The sequence below is a fragment of the Peromyscus eremicus genome, chromosome 20 (genome assembly GCF_949786415.1).
Source record: "Peromyscus eremicus chromosome 20, PerEre_H2_v1, whole genome shotgun sequence".
In the NCBI taxonomy this organism is placed as follows: Eukaryota; Metazoa; Chordata; class Mammalia; order Rodentia; family Cricetidae; genus Peromyscus; species Peromyscus eremicus.
This window is the reverse complement of record NC_081436.1, coordinates 51,835,844-51,863,574: the sequence shown is the minus strand read 5'-3', so window position 1 is coordinate 51,863,574 and position 27,731 is coordinate 51,835,844. Positions and strand designations below refer to the sequence as shown.

Genomic DNA, 27,731 nt, shown 5'->3' with positions numbered 1-27,731 from the left:
TCTATGTATACCTAGAAGACTTAACTAACATGGCTACAAATATGATTATCATAGATGACTAATTATTAATCTATTTTTTAATTATCCATTATAATTTTAAATGAGTTACATAAACATAATACCTCAAACAAGAATAGAAATATATATACAGTATAACAAAATTAAGTTTAAATTTGTATCAATAAACTAAAATCTGTAGCAATGTAAAACATTTTAAACAAGTTGTTACTCTTTAAAAGTAGGTTCATTAATCTACCCTTTCATCCTATCATATCTAAACTATCCCCTTTTTTTCTTTAGAAAGAGATTGTATTTATAATCAACCTGTTTTAAATAAAAATATTGGTTTTTGTCTGTCCCACACCAGAGGGCTCTTCTGATTTGGGACATAAGAATCTCTTAACCATTTTTTTTTTTTTTGAGCAATATGTCTGGGTTTAGAGGGGGAGTGAGCCAATTCCATCTCTAAAGCCAGCTTGGTATATTTGGGAATTTGGGCGTAGCTTCTCTTACTACTTCCTGCTGGAGGGGGGCGCTGTATCTTATGGAGACAGAAAGAAAATTTTAGGATCATGGAGTAGTCCGTGAGGCTGTATATCTGAGCCAGTTGACTTGAAACCATTCTGGATGTTGAATCATCTGGGCCATGGTGTCATTGGAGACCTTTCAGGGGGTCTTGGCTGGTCAAACCTGATGTATCTTAATCTGGAACAAATCCATAGTCTCTGGCTTTCTGTGGAAACAAGAGCAGAGACTCTTTTCCAAAGCAACATATCCTTATATCCAAATTTTGAAGTCAAGATATCTTTAAAATATGCATATTGGTTTAACTCAGCTTCCTTTACAATCAAATATCTCTCTGCAGTTAAGAATCCCAAAGACAACACAATCCAGATTCTCTGTGTAATATTCATCTTTACGTGGCTTATTTTTTATATTACCTTTACTGTCTCTTTAATGACTTTATTTTTTAAAACTATGTATTTGTTTCTATAACTCTATATATCACCTTTTTTGTCTCTTTCAAGCCTACGTATCTTTTACACATATTGTAAACTATTACATCTGAATCTGTCTTATTGTTAATCTCTTGCCTTAAACTGCAGCAGCTGTGGCTGCTGGCTCCGCCCACTTTAGCTTCCCAACATGGCGGTGGTCCGCTTTCCGCCAGCTCTGGGAGCCGTAACTCTCAGAAATAGTGGGTCTATGCTTTTACCAAAGTAGCGTGTAGCCCAGAAACCTCTTTTTTTGTTTTGTACTAGCAAAGGCTAAATTCACCACACAGTTTAATGTGCTACTTGCAGAGGCCTCATTCCCACCATACTGCAGGTCGAGAGCGCACGCTAGGAACCCGCCAGTAGCTCAAACCGGCAGCTGCCGCTTATTTGAGAGAGACAATTAGGAAGCTGTTTTTAGGTCCGTTTTAGAATCTTTTTTCTAAGTTTTTAGGTGGAAACTCTTGCCACCACGTTGGACGCCATTTGTAGCTGGAGAATTTCTGTCCAGCTCCCGCCACCAAGTCTCGCCAGTCCCAGAGCCCACTTATAAAATAAACACACAGACTCTTACATTATTTAAACTGCTTGGCCATTAGCTCAGGCCTGTTATTGTCTAGCTCTTACTCTTATATTTAGCCCATTTCTATTAATCTTTACTTTGCCACATGGCTCGTGGCTTACTGGTACCTTACATCTTCCTTGTCCTGATGGCGGCTGGCAGTGTCTCCCTGACTCAGCCTTCCACTTCCCAGAATTCTTTTCCTTGTCCCGCCTATACTTCCTGCCTAGCCAATGGCCAATCAGTGATTTATTTACTGACCAATCAGCAACACACTTGACATACAGACCATCCCACAGCACACATAAATGTGTCTATCAAAATCCTGAAAGTAGGTCAGGCAGTGGTGGTGCACAACTTTAATCCTAGCATGCAGGAGGCAGAGCTAGGCAGATCTCTGTGAGTTTGAGGCCAGCCTGTTCTACAGAGCAAGATCCAGGAGAGGCACCAAAACTACAAAGAGAAACCCTGTCTCGAAAAACCAAAGGAAAAAAAATCCTGAAATGGAGAAGAAATAAACACGGCTATGAATAGATAAGCTATCTTTGTTGTCTATTAAATGGTAGCATTTCTGATAGAAATACATTACAAATTTTTGGAAGCCCAGTGAATTGTGAATTTCTCAAGCATGTACCTAACATTCTTTCTTCTTCAGGTAACAATGGGGGTTTGGGGGCACTCTCAGATTTATGTTCTTCCTGCTTTCTCTGTGTTATATATTATTCTCTAGAATAATACCCTACCTCTTTGAATGCACCTGTTTAGTCCTCCTTTCAAGATTATCTTCTCAAGCTCAGGCAACATTGCAGATCTCCAGATTTATTTTTCTTATCCCTCTCTTCACATCCCATTGTTTCTGTCTAACTACTTTCACTGATCTATCTTCAATTTTTGTTGAAATCAAATAAATATCAGTGTTACATGTCTTTTTGAAATTTCTGATTGTACAGTTATTTGTCATATAGCTTCAATAGTATGTTTCAAAGCAACTTCAGACTCCTGTATCTAATGCCAGTCTCAGGGTCTATAGGGTCTCAATTCTAAAGTTGACTTTCTTTCAACAGGGTCCATATTGTAGACTATCATCATTGTATTCACCACTTGCTTAAGTCAACCACACAAGTTTCTATTTCAATACTACCTTCTCATTCCTAAACATTTTCAGAATAATTTTCATTTTTAATTCTAGTTATGCAGTAATTTCCTCTGCTCCTTCGTCTCTAGTGACTGTGCTTTCTTCTAGGATTCCTGTAGTCACTCCTTAAGTAACACTCCTATAGCTAATCAAGCCACACTTAGAATCAGTTTCTACACTTCATAAGACATTTCATAAGACACTTCATTTGACATTTCAGACTTGTGGATTTAACTGTTTCAGGTAAATCCCCAGTGCGCTGAGACATACTTTCCACGATTCCAAAGGTCCCCTCTATTCTAGTGTGGCTAGATATTCACTTCCCCATTGATCATTGTTCTTTCAGTCAGAAGTATCCTCAAAACAGTACATAAAAATTTGAAAACAATATAAGCAAAGACTTTATTTAAAGTATATTATTCCCAACAACCATCTTTTGAAAGTAAAATACTCATTAGACCATGTCTTGAGTCTCTAAACAAAAATTCCATCTTCAAACAAACTTGTCTTCAGATAGAACAGGATAAGTAAATGAGCTGTTAATGCAAATTAAGGCAAGTTACTGCTATGACTACACACTTAATTTTAAAGCAATGGCTAAGTTTGGGCTAGAATGATGAAGAACGGCACTAGATAAGAAGTGGCCAGAGGGACAGGTTTGATTTCCTTGCCATAATAACATACTGATTATCCTTACTGACCCAGTGACATTAACAGTGATGAAAAGCTGACTGTCAAAATTCTATTGTCACATCAGCACCTCAATCCACGAAAGTATCCCTCAGTTCTGACAACGCTTGTTTATAATTTTTCAAAAAGCCACATGATCCTTTAAACACTCAGATCTTACAGCTGCAGATAGAGCTTGGTGTTCCCCACTTTGCTTCAGACAAGGACACCAATACTAACTAGCATAAATCAAGTTATCCACTTACCATATTGTAGGTGGCTCAGAACCTTCTATTTCTAGGTAATCATATTTTTCTTCCATTTGGAAATCAGTAAATATAAGTGAAATGGTGTCCCCCGGCTCTGCCACAATGGTCCAGGTACAGTCTGCATTGTTATGGTATTCATTAGGAAAACCTGGGCTGGATATGATGCCACTGGATCCTCTCATTGTTCCTCCACAAGCATCTTCAGCTGTTAAAAACAATAAGAATACATTAAAATCTCATTATTATGGCAAGTTTAACTGAGTCAATTCAGTGTGTTTATTATACATTAAAATAACAGTCCAAATTTGATATCCATTTAAGTCTGTGAGAAATCGTTCTGTTTCATATATAAATATAAACCACATCTTGAAAATTTATAACCACTGTTTGAAACAGACCAATATATAAGTGAAAAAATTAGAATTTTTATACTAGAATTAAGTCCCTGTATAATAAAATCCAGTTTATTTTCATGGTTAAATGACAAAGAAATGTGTTTCTTAAAATAGTTAATCCTTTCACATACTTTTGGTGGTTGTAGAATGTCTTTATTTTTTAATGTGTTTATACATAAAGACCTGAGTGATGAAGCAATATAATATAGTTTAGAGTGGACTGTGTCAAAACCTATTGAAAAATATTGGTGGGGGCACACTTGAAATAAAAGTATATATATTGCATACACAGGATAATTTAATTAAATGGGAATAATAATTAATAAATAAATTTTCAGAAAATCTATCCTCTATAAATCCATAAGACAACGCATATATTTTTCTCATACACCTGAAATATATACATATATATGTAAACATTTACATATATACAGATGCACATTAATATAACTTTGCAGTGGAATTTCAATTTTGAGCTACATTCTGATTTTTGTGTAAGACTTCACATAGATCCCACACTTAGACTGATGGTGTGTACTATGAGAGAGTGTTTACATGAGCATCTGAGTTAAACTGAGACTACGGGAGAAAAAAATTGCATCATCCTAAAGAAATTGAAGCTAGAATATTTGCCTATCATATCTGTTTAGGCCAATCAAGCTAATAGGTTACACATTTACTTGTGCAGTAATTGCATTATGATTTATGCTGTTGCTTTTACCAGCTCAGGGAACTCCTTTAGTGTAAGTCATTGGAGGAAATGTTCATTTCTATAATGACCAATTACTATTTGATGTGATGGAGCACCTCAGAGCTTTTTTTTTTAAATATAACTCCATAATGGACAGGGAATACATGATGTTGTTAGTGGGAACAACATCATTACTACCTTGTATGAATCAAATTGCACTAACATTTTCTACCTCATTCTTCATACATTTAGCAGCATAATTTATAACCTCACTGAAGACACATTTAACTCTCATCACACATTCTTGTAAGTGTGATGCATGTTCTTATGTCTTTATTGCATGGTATCTATAATTTTTGTTATTTTTAGAGATTATTCTATAATTACATAATTCCATCTTCCCTTATTCCCTCCAAACTTCCTCATACACCCTTCTATGAGGATAAACTAGTGGTCTTGTCTAGTCTTTGTGCCATATTGCTATACCTTCTTTCTTAGCAAAATATATATGAAACAATTAAGAAAACATATGCAACAACAATTAAGAAAAAAGAGTCCATGAATTTGAAAAAGAGCAAGAATGAATATATAGGAAGATTGGGGGGGGCACAAGAGAAGGAGAAGTGATGCAATTATAGTATAATCTCCAAGTACCTAAAAGAAAATTTTAAAGGGGAATTCCATAGAACTATTTAGAACCTCTAAATAGGCAGGAAGTTACATGGTTAATTGTAATTTCTTTTATGTGAAATTTAAATTATATTCATTTGACCATCTGTTTGTAGTAGTCACTGGTATTTACTAAACATCAAAAGAAACCATACAAATCTATGTAGCTACAAAACTGATCAAAAGTTACTACCAGCCTTGGTATCATGCATTAATCTATCTTGTAATGAGGTAAACACAAAGGAAATAAGAAACATGCTATTACATTTCTGTAAATAGTGACAGAAATAATGATAATAATAATGATATAATAATAGTAGGGTTTTTCCTGATTTACTGTGCATTCCAATATATTAAAATATTTGAATCTTAGTATTTTCAAAACATTAGTTTGACATTTATAGTCATGTTTGAAGAAAAGTTATCGAAAAAAATTTATTTAGAATAGTCTCATTAAGAGATTATTACAAAGTTTGTAACAGCTCTACTTTGTTTTAAATTTATTGGCCAAAAATTTCAAAGTGTATTAAAATTTTATGCATGTAATATATCCATGCACATATCCCATGAGCCACAGGTGGGCAAATATCATGTTAGGAAGCTTTTAAAATCTGTGCTCTAGAATATAGAGAAAACACCAAGCCAGCCATGTAGAATCAACAATGGCAATGTGACTTTGAAGAAAAAGGAAAACAGGCAAAAAAGAAATAAAAAAGAATAAAATTGTTTTGGACTTGAGACTATTGCAATTATTTGAAGCAAGAACATGAGTCCTTTCCTAATTTTTTAAATGTATTCCACTTTATTGATTAACAATTAAAATTGTCATTTTTATTTGATTTAATACTATAATATAAATCTATTACCAAAGAACTTTCACTTCAATACTATTTAACTCAATTTATGTTTGTAAATTTTTAATAATAATGCTAATCTCTGTATTCCAAGCAGGATGAAGGACACTAATAATTAGTTGCAATTTAAAAGAAAGTAATAAAATTTATTTCAGTATATTTTTGCCTGTGTACTTTTTCCTAAAATTAAATTTTTATTTACTTAAATCTCTGAAATACTCATTTTGATACTGATAATTAGTCATCTTGATTTTTTTTGCATGAGACTACACAATTCACTTAAGATAATATGAATTGTAACTTCTCAGAAGTATAGCTATAAAGATAAAGAAAACATAGCTTCAAACATCAACAAGATCAGTTTTCTGTAATGCATCTTTTTCAGACACTGCTCTCATACTGAGTTCTATTCTGCTATTAGTTTCTTCTGGCATTGCTTATGGTGGGAGTGGGATACGGGAAATAGGACAAATGGACTGTGAATTTTAGGAGATGAGTCTTCATGGCCAATTGCAGTTGCTAAGCATATAGTCCCCCATCAGACCTGATCATGGGATGTATCTCTGCAACTCTCCCTAGCTGAATCACAAACTCCCATTAGCACTCAAGTGAAACTGGCATCTGTGAGCCTTATTGTTCTTCCCTATGATAGGCATCTCTTTTGTGTGCCTCCTAATTAGATTACTGAGACATCAGTGATTATATACAGGAAATAGAAGCTTATTAGCTCATTTTGTTTCAACAATACTTATAATTAATAACCTAACTCTATGAATCCATTGTTTAAAAGGAAAACCTTCATATAGACAAGAAATTACAACTAAATAGTACACACCATCTAGATTGCTAGTTTTACATTTTACAAGTTACATTATTTTTTCTGACACTTAAGGGGGAAATATAATTTTAAAAAACACTAGAGGAACATTAAGAGTTCACTCAACATCTATTTTTTCAGTGTTTCTATGAATTATGTTAATTTTCATAAAGTGATTATGAGAACATTGAGGTACAGTTGGGCACATTGCCCAGAGAAATCTGTTATAAGGTGATCCATATTCATTACTCTCTTATTTTCTAGATACTATAGTCTTGAGAAACTATTAAGGGTATATATTGAAGATAGAAGTATTATAAATAGGGTTAGTATTTAAAATAGCTGCCTTCTAGATTGTAGATTCTGATAACATGAAGATAGAATGCCATTTTTTAAAAATTCAGAATACTATCATTTAAATAAGGGTGGAATATAGTAATGAGTCCACGTGTACTTGCTGAGCACAGTATGTAATAAATAAGACATAAGATTACATAAATTGACCACGAGAATGTATTCGGAGTTTTGAGCTATCCATGAAATAGAGCAATGCAGGAATTTCAAAGAATTCATAACTGCTCAATAATATGAATCTAAAAGTGCTTTGATCTTAGAGTTCTCATCTCTAGAATTGTGAGACTTAGTGGAGTGCATTGGTGAAGACAAAAAAGTGACGACTGCTATGCAGCCACATTATAATGTTGCAGCAGTAACAACAGGTTCTGAATCAGCTTCTAATAAGGTAGTTTTCTGAGGCATCTGTCTCCTGTTATACTACGAACATAGCAGCCATGAGCTAAGCTTCTGTAGTGGCTTGCAAAAGAATGTAGCTGGCGATCAGGACAAAGATATAAGCAGAAAAATACAACTGGCAGTGACCCTCAATGGAGGTAGCAGTCATTGCTTCTTCCTGTCTCACCTGCACGTGCATTTGAGTTGGTGTTGATTGTATAGAGTAAGGGAGAAAGGTGGTTAGGAACCTTTATTGATGCAGTGGTTAGTGAGTCATTCATGTTAGGAGTGAGACTATTTGCTGACATATCTGACAAAAAAAAAATCACACACATTTCCAACCATTGGTTCAAAACACTGAACTTGAAGGAATCCTTTCTTTGGTCTGTCAGTATCCACTATCTGAAGAGGCAAGTCTTTGAACTATAATTACTGTATGAAGGATAAGGCCTGGAGAATGGGAAGAGTGTCCTTCAAACAATGGTCACATGGGAGCCGTTCACTTCTTCCAGCTGATGAAGATATAGGATGAAGAATCAGACTGTGGATTTCAGTCTTTTACTTTATATCTACTACAAAAAAAAATCACATAACAAAGACATTAAAGAAGAAGAGAATTAAAATGTAATCTTGAAAAAAAATCAGCCCTGTTTTGAAAGAGACCATAAGGGGGTCATCCTGGCAAGGTCTCAGGGAAAAAAGAGACAGCTAAAGATGAAGCCTCTGTTTTAAGGAAGTATCAGGAGCAGATTGTTGGTAGAAATATGGAAGGCAAAGGTCACTAAAATGAGATCTGAGGGGATAAGAGAAATAGTATTAAAAATCAAGTCATAATAACAAAAGAAACATGACCCTGGTTGAAAGAAAAAGAAGACAGAAAGAAAAGAGGCCTGTAGACCACTGAAAAAAAAAATTGAAGACCCAAATCTGAGTACATATAACCACCATCATTTAGTAATTGACAAAGATGCCAAAAGCATATGCTGAAGAAAAGATGGCATCTCCAAAAGTGGTGTCAATAAAACTGGATATCTACATGCAGAAAAATGAAATGTGGCCCATATATATTGCTCTGCCCAAAACCTAATCCCAAATGGATCCAAAGCCTCAATGTAAAACTTGAAACACTAAAACTACTAGAAGAAAACATAGGCATCACCATATGTGACAAAGGCATAGAAAAGGACTTACAGATGAGTATGGTGATATTTCATTTGTGCTGAAATGTGATTTTATTTGTATGTTAATAAATAAAGTTACCTGGGGGTCAGAGCTAATAGCAAGCCATAGCGGAAGTCTGGCAGTGGTAGCACATGCCCTTAATCCCGATCACATGACAGGCAGATCTCTGTGTGTTCAAGGACACCCCCAGCATGGAGACACACGCCTTTAATCTCAATACCAACCATAGAAGACCTGGAGGTCTGTACAGACAGGCGGTGACAAGGAGGTCATGTGGTTGGGTTTACAACCAATGAGAAGGCAGAACAGAAAGTCAATAAAAAGACAGATACACAGGGAGTAGGTCTCTTTCTGAGGGGAAGGACAGCAGCAGCAGGAAGGGTAAGAAGGCAGTTGGTTTTAGTCTCAGCTCTGAGCTACTGCTCTGACCTCTTGGGCTTTTAACTCTGCATTTGGCTCTGTGCTTCTTATTTAATAAGACCATTACATCTACAGATGAGGAATCCATTTACCTAAGAATTAAGGCCCCAAACTGCCAAGTAAGACATCATAAAACTAAAAGTTTTCGCACAGTGAAAGAGACAATCATTCTGGTGAAGTGGAAGCCAGCTTGTATCTGATAGAGTTTTAATATCCAGAATATAGAAAGAACTAAAAGAGCTTAATTTTTTTTTTAAAGTGGGCTCAGGATCTGAATAGAGTTCTCAAAAGAAGAAATAAAAAAGATAAAGAGATATCTCAAAAAATGTTCAGCATCCCTAACAATTAGGGAGATGACAGCCAAAACAACTTTGAGACTTCATCTTATCCTAGTCAGTAAGACAATAATCAACAAAATAACCAAAAAAAAAAATGCTAGAAGGTATTTGGGGGAAGTGAAGAAATCGCATTCACTACTGGGATTGTAAACTGGTTTATTCACTCTACATATGAGTGTGGAGAATCTGAAAGCAGTTAAGAATAAATTTACTATTAGATTCAGTTGTAGTGCTACTGGTATATGCCCAAAGGACTTGACATCTTACTCTACAAATAATTACTCAGCCACATTCATTGTTACTCTGTTCTCAGTAGATAGAAAATAGGAACAATCTAAATGCAATTAAACCAAAAAATTCAATAATTAAAATGTGGTACATATACACTATGGGTACCATTCAGTTGTAAAGAAAAATGAAATCATGTTTTTACAGATAGAAATATAAAATAGCACATTGTGTGAGCTAACTCAGCTACTTAAAGACAAATGTCATGTATTCTCTCTCATCTGAGGTTCCTGGCTCCAAATCTTCAGATGTAAGTATATGGCATTGAGAAAATGCAGAATTCAGAAAAGTAAAAAGGGATCATTGTGTGGCAGGATGGATAGAGGGCAGTATAACAGGGTAACAAGGGACGCTTGGATCTCCCCGGGAAAGTGAAACAGAAGAGATTTCGTGATTGGACTGGGGGAGAGTGGGCATGGGAACAGGAGTGATTAGGTGGGGGTTTGGTGGGAGTAAAAGTAATGAAAGAGACACCTTGAACAAATGTAATTTCAGGGTCAGGTAGAAACCTGGTGTAACAGAAACTCCCAGGAATCTACACGGACTGATGACACCAGCTAAGACTCCCAGTAATTATTTGTAGAGTAAGATGTCAAGTCCTTTGGGCATATACCAGTAGCACTACAACTGAATATAATAGTAAATTTATTCTTAACTGCTTTTAGATTCTCCACACTGATATGTACAGTGAATAAACCAGTTTACAATCCCAATAGTGAATGCGAATAGGAATAGATAACTTGAACGGGCCATCTCCTGTGACCAGGCAAGACTACCAGTGGAGGGAATTGGACACCAACTCATCCACATAACCTCCAACCTAGTCTGTTCTGCCTATGGGGTGTGCTGGGGTAAGGGTAACACAGAGATTGTACAAATGGCCAACCAGTGACTAGTCCAGCTTGAGACCCATGCCACAAAAGTAAGCCCACCCAGATACTGCCTGTAGTGCCAGTACCCAGAAGCTGGATGGCCCAGAGACCTAGGATAAAACAAAATGTGATTGGACAAAAAAATGTAATGATTCCTAAGGGTATCTGCTATACTCAAAGATTGATGTGTGGCACAATTGACATCAGAGAGTCAGAGAGACTTCATCCAGCAACTGGTAGAAACAGATGCAGACACACAGTCTAACAAGGAATCCTGCTTAAGATTGGGATGAAGGATTAGAGGAGCCAGAGGGTTGAAGGACATCACACACACACACACACACACACACACACACACACACACACACACACACACATACACAGGAAAAAAAACAAAACATAAAACCACAGAATCAACTAATCGTCATAGAAGCTCACAGAGTTTAAACCTACAACCAGGAAACCTGCATGGGACTGGCCTAGGCACTCTACATATGTTACAGTTGTATAGTATGGTCTTCTTGTGGGACTCCTAATAGTGGGAGCATGGGCTATCTATGACTCTTCTGCTGGCTTTGGGGGCCCTTTTCTCCTACTGGGTTGCCTTGCCCAGCCTTAATACAAGGTGAGGTGCTTAGTCTTGCTACAATTTTATATACCATGCTTTGTTGATATCCTTGGGAGGCCTGCCGTTTTCTGAACAGAAAAAGAGGAAGAGTGGATGGGGAAGGTGGAGGCAGAGAGAAGGTTGGAAGAGAGACTGGGAGGAGACGAGGGAGGGAAACTGCAGCCGGGTTGTAAGATAAATAAACGTAATAAAAATCATGGTTCACACAGTTTCCTATTTAACATCATAGTATTCTTTTTGGATTTCTGATAATACCAATGTCCTTATTACAAATTTAATCTATCTAAGTGAACAGAACTGTAGCTAAAGTGACACCATGTAAATTGTATTTAAAATGACACAAAGTGGATATGGTACTAGCTACAAGATCAAGGTAGGTTATTCAAGCTACAATGGGTATTTTTACATGGGTAAGAATTAAATTTTTGTAGAGTTATTACTATTATTAGAATGTCAAGGTTTATTTCTTACTGATTCATGGAATAATAATTAAAAAGAAATTGAATGGACTAATAATGTCAAGAGAATTTTCAAAAAGAAACATTCTAGGAATAAAGATTATCAAACATTGAGATTTAATTTTGATGAATGATTGAAAAACTTTCCCCTGCACATGCCAGGTCATTAAAGAGTCATTCATTGTTTTATTTATTTGTGTGAAGTCCTATTTAACAGCATAGAATTTGAGAATAATTGAAACTAAGTGAATCTGCTCATTTATTTTGCGGAAGAACTGTCTTGTTTAAAGTATAAGAAATAAACCCCATATAAACAAAAACTAGCCAATCCTCTTCATTTTTATCTTTAGTGTTAGAAACCAGCTCACACCTGGGAAGTGTTATTTCTATATCTGATATATCTTTCTTAATTGATGCTGAATTGAAAAGTTTTGGAGGTTATCATTGATTGGTCTATGAACATGAATTATTTCTTACAAAGTTAGCACCTTTCTCATTTCCACTCAAGCTTTCTGATTCTTTGATTAGTATCTTTCCAGGAATAGGTACAAGGAATTTTAGTTTTTTTTCTAACATTTTCTTCTAAACGTGGTTAAGACCCAGTCATTCAATTGTGTTTATTTTTCATACCTTTCAGATGGACACATAGGTCTTTAAATTCAGAGATACTTTAATAATATTTAATAACAGAGGCTATAAATCAGTCTTTACTTGATGCCAATGGCTCTGTTACCAATTTAAAACACACAGCTAATGGCCCCTGCTGTGGGATGGTCTGTATGTCAAATTGCTCTGATTGGTCAATAAATAAAACACTGATTGGCCAGTGGCTAGGCAAGAAGTATAGGCGGGACTAACAGAGAGGAGAAAAGAAAAAATAGGAAGGCTGAGAGAGACACTGCCAGCCTCTGCCATGACAAGCAGCATGTGAAGATGCCAGTAAGCCACGAGCCGCATGGCAAGGTATAGATTTATAGAAATGGATTAATTTAAGATGTAAGAACAGTTAGCAGAAGCCTGCCACGGCCATACAGTTTGTAAGCAATATAAGTCTCTGTGTTTACTCAGTTGGGTCTGAGCAGCTGTGGGACTGGTGGGTGAGAGAGATTTGTCCTGACTGTGGACCAGGCAGGAAAACTCTAGCTACAGGCCCCCTTTTGTTTGAATCTCAGATGGCCTTTTAATTAAAAAAACAAAAAAAACAGAGCCAGATATCAGGGTGAAAGTTGAAAGATCAGAGAAGCAGAACAGCCATCCACTAGTTCTTACCTCTGTGAAATACTCAGCCTAAAGAGAGTGAGTTCCTGTTTCCTCACACCTTATATACCTTTCTCTGCCCTGCCATATTATTTCCTGGGATTAAAGGCATGTGTACTTCCCAAGCAAAGACATGAGATCTCAAGTGCTGGGATTAATGGTGTGTGCCACCACTGTCTGGCTTCTATGTCTAATCTAGTGGCTTGCTCTGTTCTCTGATCCCCAGGCAAGTTTATTAGGGTGCACAATATATCACCACACCCCCCTTTTCTCTTAGGCTCTTGGCTGATTTGCTTTACCATGTCTCCTTATTTCTTATTCTGACAAAAGGAATATCATACCAGCCCATTTCTTCTCTACTCTAATTATATTTTATTCACCACGAAGAAGTCAAGGATATTTCAAATAGAAATTGTCTCTCATACTATATCTTTAATAGCATTCTAGTGGCTTTCCTTGGAATAAAGTCAGTGTTGTTACCATATAATGCATACATGTGATTTTGTATATATGCATGTGTATATATATACACATACATATGTATATACATACAAATATGTATGTATGTATATATATATATATATATGCAAGTATGTTTATAGTTGTGTATGCAAATGTATGAACATGCATACATAGGCCAGATGACAACATTGGGTGTCATCCTTCCTCAGGTACCATCCAACTTGTTTTCTAACACAAAATTTCTTACTGAATCCTCAAGCTTGCATCTTAAACAAGTTTACCTGGGCAGTGCACCTCAGGGATCTGTCTGTCTGCACTTCCTGAAATTGGGAATTATATGCATGTACTGCCATACTTATAATTTTGAGAGTGTTGGGAGATAGAATTAAGTTTTATGTCTATGTGGCAAGCATTTTAATGACTGAATTATCTTCTTAATCCCTTGCTGTATTCTTAAGTGATCTCAATCCATAAATTTGCAGTAAACTTGAGCTACAACACTTATGTTTTGTCTGCCCCCTCTTTTTTTTTTTTTTAATGATTAGGGACCTAGTAAGCGGTAAGTAGACAAGGAAAATAAAAGTGAGGTCCCTGAGCTAGAGACATCTTGTTCTGGAAGGCATTAACAGAATTTTTAGGAAGATGTGTGTACATGTTTATAAACAGGGAAAAGGAGAGCAACCAAGAGTCCTATAAGACACTCAAAGCAGCATTGCTTTGATAGAATTCCAGCCTCAGGCCTCTCCCATTCCAAAGGAACAAAGTTGCTCCTTTCCCGTTTCCTGTGACTTTGTCTTCTTATTTTCCTTATCATTCAATTATTTGTATCTGCCACAGAAAAAGCCTGATGAACATACATGTACCCACCAGCAGCTCTGTTACAATGTGTGTTTACACTGATACCAGAACAGAGCCATAGGTGATGTCAAGGGAGGAAGAAGAAATCGTGCATGGGTAATATGAATGTGAAGAGGGGGAAAATTGATTAGGAATGGCTAACTGGATTAGGCAATAGGAGAACAGGGTAGAGGAGAGAATGTGAGGAGGGATGACACTAAACACCTTCTCAAAACCAACAGTTACTTATTACTTTAGAACTTCATATGTCTATGCATACTCATATATATGCATGTGCATATGTATAAAATGTATACATATATATCTATAAAAAGTTTAAACAGAGTTACCTTGTAGCTGTAGAACAATACTACTCCAAAGAACATAAGCCTTCAAAAAATAAAATAAAAAAGGATACTACCGTATGTGGGTTTCCTTTTTGGAGGTTGTTCTTCCATGGAGTCTCAAAGACCACCAAACATTAAAGGCTGTTACAGTTGCTCTTAGTTATGCCAGAATCTGATGGTAAGTATCTATTTTGGATGACTCCACTTACTTTAATCACCAGAAATGGAAAATTCAAGCTAGTGACTATCTGGAAGCTTCATCCTACAATGTAGTTTTCATAGTGCTAGAAGATGTTATGCATGCTACTGGGAGAGAAAAGTAATAAATAATCTTACACAGCTATAAACTATACAAGCTATAATAACCTCTGACTTGGCAAGATTTGTCCACTGGTATAATAGTGTGTGAATGTTACTGAAATCTGTTGTTGTTTACTTAAGTTCAGCAAAGCTCCTTTCACCTTTAGTGCCTTAGTCAGTCCTTCTATCTTTTTCCTAAAATATATTTTCAAGATTTAATATATGATGTCATGCCTATTAGCAATCTTCATTGACAAATGATTTTATCATCTAAAATAATTCCCGTCTGTCTCTATCACAATAACCTATTACATTTTCTTCAACCTATCATTATCCAGTAGGGTATTTTATTCTATTTTTACTATTTTCTCATGTATCATTGAAATATGAACTCTATGGGGGGTCACATTATTGATGCATAAGTATTAAAATAATCATGGTTTTATCTTAAGAATCTAGAACAAAGTTAATATTTGATATTTATCTGAAGCATATATTATCTGGTTAAGTTTGGTCTTTTGTTTTATTTCTCAATATGTTTATAAACTTTGAGTGGCGCCATAAGTTATACCAACATGTGGATGCCCTAGAACAAATAAAAAAAATCTAACCTCTCGAATAAGAACTGACTGAAAATTCTATATTGGTTTCTTGTTTTTCAACTCGTCATCATTATTTGAGAGTGAAATTTTGTTGACTTAAATTTTACAAACAGTTTCTTAGTTCCTTTTTCTTTGTCTTATAGGTATTACAGGAGTCTTGTGTTTGTTGGTGCAAAGAGTTTCCTGTGATGTGATGACACAATTGACTTGTGACCCACCCCTGGTAACAGTGACCCAGGAGGGGAGCGGAGATAGTATTGTCTGCCTCACACCCTTCATTTTTCCTTGCCATCTCCACCGGTTAAATGACAGGTTCACTGCTGCTGCTTGTTTCTCATTTTCTGCTACAAAACAGAGTAGTAAAAAAATAATAGAAAGTGAGAAAAAAGTAACAAATCCTTGTCCATGAAAGGTCCCTTGAGAAACGCCAAGTAGTAGGCAACTGACAATATAATTTGAAGAATGCTACCGCGCCTGCTTGCTTAAATGTTGGTATCTCCTCAGTCTGTTCCTGAAATATGTATTTTTAAGTGTCAGTTTGCTTGAGGAACTATTTCATCCCAGTAAAATCCAGAAGAAATTGTATTTTAATAAATAGAATACAAGCTACATAATTTGAGTGACTAATAATTAACACTTGTGAACTTAAATACGGTATTCCAAGTTATTAAAAGAGATCATCAAAATGGTTACAGATGCTAATTCCTCAAAGTTGATCAGGATACAATGTCTAAAATATATTGAAATATCACTCTGTACATGATAATTATACAATATCATTAGGCATTAAGTTAAGCTGAAAAGTAAACGAGAACATCAAGTTAGGGATAGATATAGCTTTAAGGTAGGGGGTGGGAGGAGGGAGGAGGGGCGTCTGTGGATAGCATGAGGAGTGAGTAGAAAATTTCTTAATAAAGAAAAATAAAATAAAAATAAAAGAGAGAATAGCAGAATGTTATTCTTAGACAAATAGACAAATGTTTTCCTTATTTCATAGAAAAGAAAACTGAGGGAGAGAAAGGTGAAAACATTTTTTTTAAATGGAATCAAATTAAAAGCAAGTCACTTGGAAAATAACTTAAATCACCAAACAAACTACACTGAGGTATTTTAAAAGTAAGAACAGAAGAAAAGAAGTATATATACAACAGCAGAGATAACGTAAATAAAAGAAGATGTGAAATCGTCAAGGGGACGACACAGAACATCTCCACAACCAGACATTTGCTTTGTGCCTTTTCTAAAGCTTCTTCAGAGTAGACAAAAGCACACAATGTAATATTTAGCAGTATTGTTCCAAATAAACCTACTAGCCAAAGGATTTTTTTACTCTTTATTAGCATTAATATATAGCATTTCAAATTTATTTTACTGGTAAATTATAATAACAAAGTCAATGATTTATGAAAATATAGTATTTCTATTGAGTTTTTATATTATTTGTAAACTTTGTTTTGGTAAAATGGATATTAAAGAAAACAAGTTAAATGTGCATTTGTTATTTAATAGTTTACATTAGATATTCAAAGCACTATCTAAATAAAATATTTTCCCTAAATTCTAAAACGAATAATTGAGAAAACACTCATCTAAAATTAGAATATAAAGGCTGCAGTAAAAAGCTGAGTCTGTAAAGAAGTTGCCTTGAAAGTGTGAGGACCTGGGTTTAGTTCTAGAGCACACACCTGAGAGGCCAGACATGGTGGATTGAGCTTGAAATCAATCTCATTCCTGCAGGGCAGACACAGGTAGAGATACTCCGGACTTTCTGACCACATAGGAAAATCTAAGTCAGTGAGAGGGCTTGCTTTAGAACAGTAGGAGAATGGTGGCTGAGAATACTAACCAAGATTGCCATATTCTTTTCACATACAGGTGCACATGTTCATATGCACACTGTACAGATACCTTCACCATCACACACATTCACATACACATAAACACATAGAGATGAAATATATAACTTAAATATGTATGTACATACATACAGACATACCCTCTAAAGTGAGTTTAAAAGACTCAGCTTATGATGGATTTACATTGCTTGTTTGTATAAAAGCTTCTCAATGTAGCTGAAAGTGACTAATACACAGCCCTAATTATACCTCAAAAGTAATTAGAGTGCTAGGATTAAAAGATGGCAGAGTGCTCAGTCCTAAATAAGACATTCATATCAACTCATTCAATGCCCAGGAAACATCATGAAAAGGGAGTGTAGGAAAAGTAACAAATAGAGATTCCATGCCCATTTCATTCATGAATAACTACAGCTATGGATAACAATAAAAGATTGGCCCATACAACATTTTAAAATGTGTGAGTGAAGTACCCCTGAGTCCCCTATTGTACTGGGAATATCTAGTAGAAGCTAGCGATTGCTGATAGTGATGTCATTTTAGACAGTGACATAACAACAGATACGGCCAGAAACTCATCTGCTACCAATGATTACATAAGCAATTCTAATGAAATTCAGTGGGTAGCAAAGGGAGACTTGCCAGGAAAAAGAAGGATTTCAGTGGGAGGAGAGGAATGGAAAAGGGTAATGGGTAAAAAAGAACCAAAGATTCGTTATATATGTTAAAGAATAATACAAGAAAATTTAAATGAAAAGTTAAAAGCAATCTCTTGAAAACTGACAATTTTGCAAGATTAACCCACTATCAAGCTCTACGAACCTTCCTTCCTACAACTTCACCTCCACTCTGCACAGATGCACGAGGATAAGGAGTTCTCCAACTGCACACACACACACACACACACACACACACACTCACACATTCTCAAACACGCTCATACCAAAACTGAGCAACATTAATAAAAAGACATATTTTCTAAAGTTTAATATAATAGCTTACTTCTCTCTCTCTCTCTCTCTCTCTCTCTCTCTCTCTCTCTCTCTCTTTCTCTCTGGTTATATTTGATGTAATGACATGGAAAACTACATATAGTTATATACTTATTAGTATTTTGCACCCTTTAACAATAATACATCTTTGTATTTTGAAACAAGGTTTTTATAGACAGATATATTTTTTCATCTGTTCAATCTTAAAATTAAAAATTATAAGAAAAAAAAGGAAAATTACAGTATCTCTAACTAGTGACTTTTGCTCCATATAAAAGTAAATAGTGTTTTAGTTTACTCAATATTTTCAGCACTGATAATGTATATATTGTTATGGTAAGGATATATATATATGATAGATAGATAGATATAAATATATATGATAGATAGATAGATATAAATACATATATGGGAGAAATTCACAACAAAACTTGCTGTATCCAGAACACATTTATCAAAAGCTGTAGCTAATCAGTGGCCAGTTTTAAACTTTGGCTTCCCGTGGTTCATCCATGAGGCTGCAGCCTACTATTTATCTAGGTCACCTTTTCAGTTAGCATGTGCACAGGGAATGCAAACTAATCTTTATGAAGCCCAAAGCCAATTATAACTGGGAAGGGAAACCAAAGCCAAATGTAAATGGGTTCTGGAGAATCAGTCCTTGTGTATAATGTTTTCTGTTGGCATGATGAATGAAACTTTGGCGGCACGGACATGTTAAAAATGAACAGGGATAAAGAACACCCACAATTACATTTGGATTTTCAGAAGCAGCAATGCTGAAGTTTTTCCAAATGGTTAATTTTAGCATTCATCCAAATGTCAGTGAGCCAGTTAGTGAGGTGAAACTACACTTTAAATTACGTCCAAAGGCTTTTTTTAAAAAAAAAATACAGAGTTAACATTTGCATAAAACCAGCCATTCTGTGCCTTATGTTTCCAAATCAATTTAGCTTTGTGTGCTAATATTTTACTAGAGCCCTGGAGATAAAGAGGCATGCAGGTCAGCCATGTGTGCTGCTAAATCCCCAAAGGAAGCCTTCACACTAACAGGCAAAAGATTGACACCAGACAAGATTAGCAAAAGAATTAGTTATGCACAATCAACTGTGTTATATATTGGGAAGGGTGTGTGCATCTGCTTCTCTTGTGCTTAAAAAAAAAAAAAAAAGAAAAAAAGAAAAAAGAAAAGCCTACCGGTGAGGAGAGTTAACACCTCCAGAATTTCACTACGTGCATCTAAGTATACTATTCTTTTATGTGATGGATTTATTAGATGCAACTATCATTATTACTGTACATGCTAGTAATAAGGTAGGCATGTAAAAACTGCAATGATCCTAGCTATTTAATTTCCAGTTGAAAGAAAAACATTACAGTTAAAAGCCTCTTTTGCAATCTCTCAATATCGGGTTAAATAGGTTTATCATCTAACCCTTTGAAATGATATATGGTACTGAAAATGTCCAAACCCAGCAACCGACAAACAGAAACTTTCAAATAATAAATCCTTTCTCTGAATGGTTTATTATATGAAATCACTGATTATAACATAGTGTAATTTCTAGATTTGGTACTCAAGCTTGTAGTCCTTGAACATAGATTCTGGAGGAAAGGAGCTCCAGACGAGGCCAGCCCAGGCTGCACAGTAGGAGTTCCAGGCTTACCTTCACTTCAGGCAACACTGTCTCAAACAATGTAGATTTATTTTTAAAAGAAAAATCTTACTAAATACTTAGGCAGAAGCCCTTTTCTTCTTACTAAGTTTCCCTGTCCAGGCTGGAGATGAGAACTTGTGCCATGTCCTATTCCATCTTCCTGTGTCGTGTTTGGCTGACATCTTTTGGAGGCCTGCTCTTTTCTGCAGGGAAATGGAGGGAGACTGGATCTGGGGAAGGAGGCAAGGAAGCTTGGAGGAGTGGAGAGAGGGGAAACTGTGGCTGGGATGCATTGTATGAGAGAAGAATTTATTTTCATTAAAAAGGGGGAGAGATTAAAGAAAGAATTATAAGAAGAATTCAGTGTCATTAATACTTTTTCATATACCTCTTATTTCATCAGGTATTTCAAACTTGAGTTTGGATTATTGTTAATTTTTGCTGCTATTAAGATGTAATAAATTAACAGGTTATAAAATTGTATGATGAGAGATTAGTCATTTCATTCTTAGTACATTTCTTTCCTTTCTCAGATCCATAAGGAAGGAAATCATTCCAGCTGAGGTACTTATGCCAATTATGTGATTTCCTTCTTGAGACATCATTTCCTTCTCTACTTGAAGTCAACAGGCACCAAATTAACTACAGCATCCACTGGCTTTAGCAGTTTCATTGATTGAATATACACAAGGTGCAAATATGTTTGACACTGTATTTTTAATTTTTAATTTCAGTCTTATTCCTTGCTATACCACAGTAACTTCTTTTTTTTTAAATCATGATTCCCCTAAATAGTGTAAACAATGTGTGCTTTGCAATGCACTGCCTTACCCCAAAGACACAATCCCAGGAAACCTGTGAATATTTTATTTTATCTGGCAATAGATAATTAGGCCTAAAGATGCAATTATAGTTGATAATCAGTGGCTGCAATTAAGGAGCAAGTAAGGTTTCTGATGAACTAAAAAGGAGACCACCTTCAATTATTCCAACAGGCTCAGGCTAATCACACAAATCCTCAAAAATGGAAGAAAGGAGTAAGAATTAGAGACAGAGATAGAGAGAGATGCAGTACTTTTGACTGTGAAGATAAAAAGAAAGGGGATAAGCACCAAGAGATAGAAGCAGCTTCTAGAGACCAAAAATGTAAAGGGCGGAGTTGATTTACAATCCCAAAGGATTCCAGTCCTGTCAATAACCTAATTGTAGACAGTAAGACCTGCAGCAGACCCTTGATCTACAAAGCTATAAGATAAGACTTTCATGTTTTAAAATTCTCCATTTGTGGTCACTTATTAAAGTGGCAATGTAAAGTTAACACAAAACTTTTTAATACCAATTGCTAATATCTGAATAACTTTGAAATCTTAATATTGTTTACCAGTAAGGGGAGATCAATAAAATGATCTGGCATGTCTTTTAGATTTCATTGACTCACAGCACATACATAGGCTTACTGATGATCACTTACTATATTTATTGAGCTAAAGTGAGCCACATTTTGTGAAATTAGATGCTTACTTGTGGAAACCAGTATGGAAAATGCAATGATTTTTGTATAGAGAAAAGAATAATTACAAGGTTATGGTTAGTCGTATTTATAGATACTAGCAAGTTTTATATCTAATTCAGCAACATTATTTTAAAATTTTCTGTGTGAAGCTTCTTTAGTATCCTTAGAATGGTTTTAACATCTTATTTGTTTCTTCATTATTCAATAAACCTAATAAAATATTTACCATCAGTTCATCATATGAATGGATAATTGTGTATATTCACTTTACATTTTTTATGATAATGAAATATAAAATATACTTTATCAATATCAAATGAATAAGTATTCTCACAAATTGCTTGTGGGCCAAATCTGTCCTTTTGCTGTTTATTATAAATAAAGGATTATTATCTTTGGCTATATCTGCTCATTATATATTGTCTCTAGCTACTTTTGAACTACAACTTGAAAATGTATAGAATTTACAGACTTTGCCGGGCGGTGGTGGCGCACGCCTTTAATCCCAGCACTCGGGAGGCAGAGCCAGGAGGATCTTTGTGAGTTCGAGGCCAGCCTGGTCTACCAAGTGAGTTCCAGGAAAGGCGCAAAGCTACACAGAGAAACCCTGTCTCAAAAATACCAAAAAAAAAAAAAAAAAAAAAAAAGAATTTACAGACTTTAAGGTTTACAAATATACAGTAGTTAATACCTGGACCTGTACAGAAAATACGTGTCACCAAGTGAACTATAGTAAAACAATTTGAATGACATAGACAGTTTTTCAGACACAAAAGTGATGTGGGTCCCAATGTTTCCTCATGCATATTCCTGAATTAATTACCTAACTTCACATTTCTGTTAGGCACAGGACCAAGATTCTTCCCTGCCTCATTTTCTGTTTTCTTATTCTCCAGAATAAACACCTCTAATTCTGTGGATCGACTCCCAAGCATAAAGCACATAGACGTCGAGATGTGTGGGTGAAACTGCTTGCAGCGGAACGCTCTGTGTGGTGGTGAGGGACTTAAGCTTGCATTATGCTTAAGCCTTCACTTCCTGCCTTACTAGATAGACATTTTACCTGGCTTATCTTGAATCCCAATCTGCCTCTTACACTCACATCCATTTAGGTAACATTGTACAAAGTATCTCTCTACTTAGATATACCCACATCACCTTCCTTTTTAAAAATCTGCTTTACAAGCAATTTCACTCCATTTTCAATGTAGCATTTTTCTGTGCTGGACAGTCTCTTTTGCTACGTAATAAATACACCAAAATTCACCCTTGAGGAAAAAAAAATAAAAACTGGGATTAGCATAATACTTCTCTTTCTTTTCCATGTATCTGTAACAATATGAAGTGGCCTTTACTTTCCTATAGACAGAATGAAATGTATAAGCAACAGAAATAAAAAATAATTAGAAATGCAAGAATGGGTAAGATGGATATGTGTGTGTGTGTATGTGTGTGTGTATGTTTGTGTGTGTGTGTGTCTGTGTGTATGTGTGTGCTTTGATCTAATGTCTGTTTTCATTTGATAAATAAGTTTCACATAGAAAAATCATCTCAAAGGAATAGTACGCAAGTTCAGTTTAAATTTTTTATAGAATAGACACACAGTCACAATTATTTCTTTTACTACTATAAGAATATTTTTATACTTAATATACAAAGAACTCATTGAATAATAACAAAAATGCTGTATATAATAGCTTTGAGACCATTCCTTCTTATATCTTTCAAGTAAATCCGGTATACAAAGCAACCGTACTGGTTTTATTCTACTGATCATGGACATTATTTCTCTCCCAGGAATCATTTATTTCTCCTAAAGGTCATTTTATCTACAATGGGATCTTTAATAGAAGAGGGATTAAGTATTAGAAATCACAGTCTTGGAAAGCTACTAGACTGCAAATATTTCATATAATCTATAAATAGCAGTGACCAGCAAGGCTGATCCGACACACTGCCATTGTTGAGAAGTTTAACAAGGCCACCTGCTTGAACAGAGATCACATCACATCAGGATTTTGTCATATTTGCCATCTCCAGTTTCTGTTTGCACCTTTACACTCCTGTGTTATTGCTCTTTTCTCACTTATGGAGCTAACAGATACCTCTGTCAAAAACTGTTTTCATTGAAGTTATTTTATGAATCTACACAAAAATTATATTTTTAAAATGCACATTTGATATTACTATGATCTTTTAAAGTGGTTAGTTAATAGGTCAAAGAGTAAATATATGCAAATCCTATAATAACATAATTATATAAGCATACTGAAATATATAACTTTCTATATATAATATCTTATCCTATGTCTGTGTTTTCAGTTGTAAAACTTTGTTCTCCTTATGTTTTATAAATTTCTAACTTTTCTTACAATTTGTAATTTTATAATCTACCCTTACATGAGGTATACCAAATGACACAAGCTCTTGAAGAGAACATACTATTATTTTTCCTGTGAATAGACACAGTATCAAACAGCCTGTTACATATGTTTAAACCTTGGACCCATCTCCTGAGAGTGAGCCCACCCCTGATACTGCTTTGAGTGCCAGGACCCAGAGGTTGCATGGCCTTCTAGACTTAAGATAGAACCAAACACAATTGGAAAAAAAAAACTTTCAATGGAATGATGCCTGATGCTACACTACTATACCTACAGATTGGTGACTATTCCAACTGTCATCAGAGAGCCTTCATCCAGTAACTGATGGAAACAGATGCGGAGACCCACAGACAAGCATTGTGCCAAGCTCATGAGAATCCTGATGAAGAGAGGGAGAATGGATTGTACAAGCCAGGGGGTCAAGGGCATCGCAAGGGAACCCACAGAAACAACTAACCTCAACCCATAGGAGCTCACAAAGTCTGGACTGACAGCCAGGGACCAACCTAGGCCCTCTACATATGAGTGACAGTTATGCAGCTTGGTCTACTTGTGGGATGCCTAGCAGAAGGAGCAGAAGCTGTCTCCAAGCTTTGGCTGACTTTGGGGAACCCCTTCCTCATACTCGGTTGCCTTGCCCAGGCTTAATACAAGAGGAGGAGCTTAGTCCTACCTCAACTTGATATATCCTGTTTTGTTGATACCCAAGGGAGACCTTCCCCTTTCTGAACAGAAACAGAGGAGGAATGGATTTGGGGGTAGGAATGGGAGAAGGGAAGGTGGAGGGGGGGATTGGGAGGAGAAGAGGGAGGGGAAACTGTGTTCCGGATTAAAATAAATGAATACATTTAATTAAATAAAAATATAGTTTGGTACATATTGAATTCCTCATCAGAGTTTTTGTTTGTTTGTTTGTTTTTGTAAGTGGCAATTAATACAGAAGCTCACAACTGATCATTGTGCAGAGAGCAGGCTACTGTGCAGTGTTAAGCTCTATATGGGAAATCTATATCATCACTCTGTTGTGGGATACTTTCTAGTGGCTGCTGCCCTGCTTCTCCGATCTTTCAGCTTTCACCTTTGATATTTGTCTCAGAGTTTTTATTAAGACTAATCAGAATCATGCTTCGCACCTCCTTCTCTAAGCCTCAGGGACCATTAGGAAAGAAAGGACCAAGAGATGGCATGAGTGGGAGCTAGTGGATGGCTGTGGCAGAACGGCGGTACTTGGCCTGACAGGGCTGTTGCACACATAAACTCATAGCAGCTCCAACAGCATCAACAAGACCTGCACATGAACAAACCAGTCAGAATCCCAGCCTAAGTACAGGAAGGGATCAGGAAGTCCCACACCCAGCAGAGGAGCTAGTGTCGACTCTCGGCACCTGGGAGAGGCAGAGTCTGGTTTTGTGGCTCCTGAGAGGCTTACCCATGGTCTCGTAGGTGGCCTTACACTCATGCACATACTGGCTGCACTAAGGAGATAGACTCCATGATTTAAAGAAAGATCACATGGGACAGGAAAGGTGGCTCAGTGGTTAAGAGCTCTTGTTACTCTTGGAAAGGGTTTCATCCCCAGGACCCACACGGAACTTCACAAAGTGTCAGCAGTTTCAGGGACTCCATTTCCTTCTTCTGGCATCTGAGAGCACCATTCATGCATACAGTGCACATACATACATGCACAAAAGAAATTTAAGCACATAAAATAAAACTAAACACATCTGAAAGAATTTAAAAAGAGAACTAGAGTTCAAAGGGAAAAAAGGCTGGGGTGGAGCAGATAGAAGAGTTAATTGGGTCAGGGATCCTAGCATTGGGAGGAGGAAGTGGACACAGAATTCTATTCCTAAGAGAGGAAATGGTTGGTGATTTCATCAAAGCACATACATATGTATAAAGTTGTTAGACAATAAGTGTTAAACACTTATAACTGTGAAAACGATACTTACTTGGCTTTGTTTTAATATATTTGCCTTTTATTGTTGGTTTACTTGTTTTTTCTTTTTTGAGGTACTGAGTATTGAATTCAGAGACTCACATATACTAAGAGGGGGCACTACCACTGTGCCCCAAAGTTTTTGAAATAATTGAAATATATTATTGAAATAATTTGTATGTATTATTCAAGTAAAGGTTTGTGATTAGAGATAAAATTTTGAGTGCTGTCAAGAGAAATTTAGCATAAAACCTATTTATCTTTACTGCATCATACTGTATGTCTGATAGGTAGAGAAGAGGCTGGAAAAGATGGTATACAGAGAAAGTTGTAAGGAAGAAATGAGAGAAGACAAGGACGCTAATGAGCTATAAGCCTATAGCTGAGGAAGATAAGGAAACAGTGGAGAAGAAAGAGAGAGAAGGACCCACCAGGAAGTGAAATTAAGATGAGTGTTATAAAAAATCCTTTGAACTCAATTAAAGTAAAAAATAGTCTTGCATAGTAAAGAAAGAGATATGTGTATTAGTTTGTTTATTGACTCTGGAGCACTCAGTTCTGAATAGAATGTCTTTATTAAGTCTCATCCCACAAGGCTCAGGAATCTATACAGAAGAGGAGGTACTAAGATTATAAGAGCCACAGACAATGGATGACTCCAAGAAAACAGTGTCTTCTAGACTGAACAGGACTGATGTGCCTGTGAGCTAACAGAGACTCTGGCAGAATTCACAAGACCTGAATGGGTTCAAGACAAAAGGATTCTAGCTTTGAGAGGGGAAAATGGACACAGGGTCCCACTGCTAACCAAGAAGTTATTTGTAAATGATCCTCTCTGTCAAAGGGAGAAACAGTTTTCTCCAAAGAAGTCTCAATGGGTATATTAACCACACTTAAGGGTAGGACCCATGCCTAGAAGTGGTTGATCAGGATAAAACCTAATGGTATTTTTTGCGTGGACTTTTTGTTTCAATTTGCTGTTTGGGCATATTTGGTTGTATTCGGTTTTGCTTGTTTTTGTTTTCTTCTTTGTAGTATTTTGTTGTTGTTTTCTGTGTGTCTTGCTTGTTTATTTATTTATTGAGAAAGAAAAGAAGAACATAAAGTTAGGTAGGAAGGGAAGATAAGAAGTTCTGGGAGCGGGCGGTGGTGGCGCACGCCTTTAATCCCAGCACTCGGGAGGCAGAGCCAGGCGGATCTCTGTGAGTTCGAGGCCAGCCTGGTCTCCAAAGCGAGTTCCAGGAAAGGCGCAAAGCTACACAGAGAAACCCTGTCTCGAAAAACCAAAAAAAAAAAAAAAAAAAAAAAAAATGCAATTGCCGGGCGGTGGTGGCGCACGCCTTTAATCCCAGCACTCGGGAGGCAGAGCCAGATGGATCTCTGTGAGTTCGAGGCCAGCCTGGGCTACCAAGTGAGTTCCAGGAAAAGGCGCAAAGCTGCACAGAGAAACCCTGTCTCGAAAAAACAAAAAACAAAACAAAACAAAAAAAAAAAGAAGTTCTGGGAGGAGTCATGGGAGATGAAAAATATGATCAAAATATATTATATAAAATATTATTTAAATAAAAAAGAGAAAAGATACCTATTCCACTGTGGGAGAGACCCTTCTA

The 27,731-nt window shown here is 36.1% G+C and overlaps 1 protein-coding gene across 3 annotated transcripts in view; it reads right to left on the bottom strand.

Moving 5' to 3' along the window:
- Nucleotides 1–27,731, bottom strand: part of Csmd3 (CUB and Sushi multiple domains 3) — a 1,140,535-nt gene that overhangs the window by 829,490 nt on the left and 283,314 nt on the right. For all 3 annotated transcript variants that reach the window (XM_059246844.1, XM_059246845.1, XM_059246847.1), the window contains exon 5: nucleotides 3,628–3,835. In XM_059246844.1, the coding sequence (XP_059102827.1) occupies nucleotides 3,628–3,835 (208 nt within the window). The remainder of the gene's footprint in view (nucleotides 1–3,627; nucleotides 3,836–27,731) is intronic.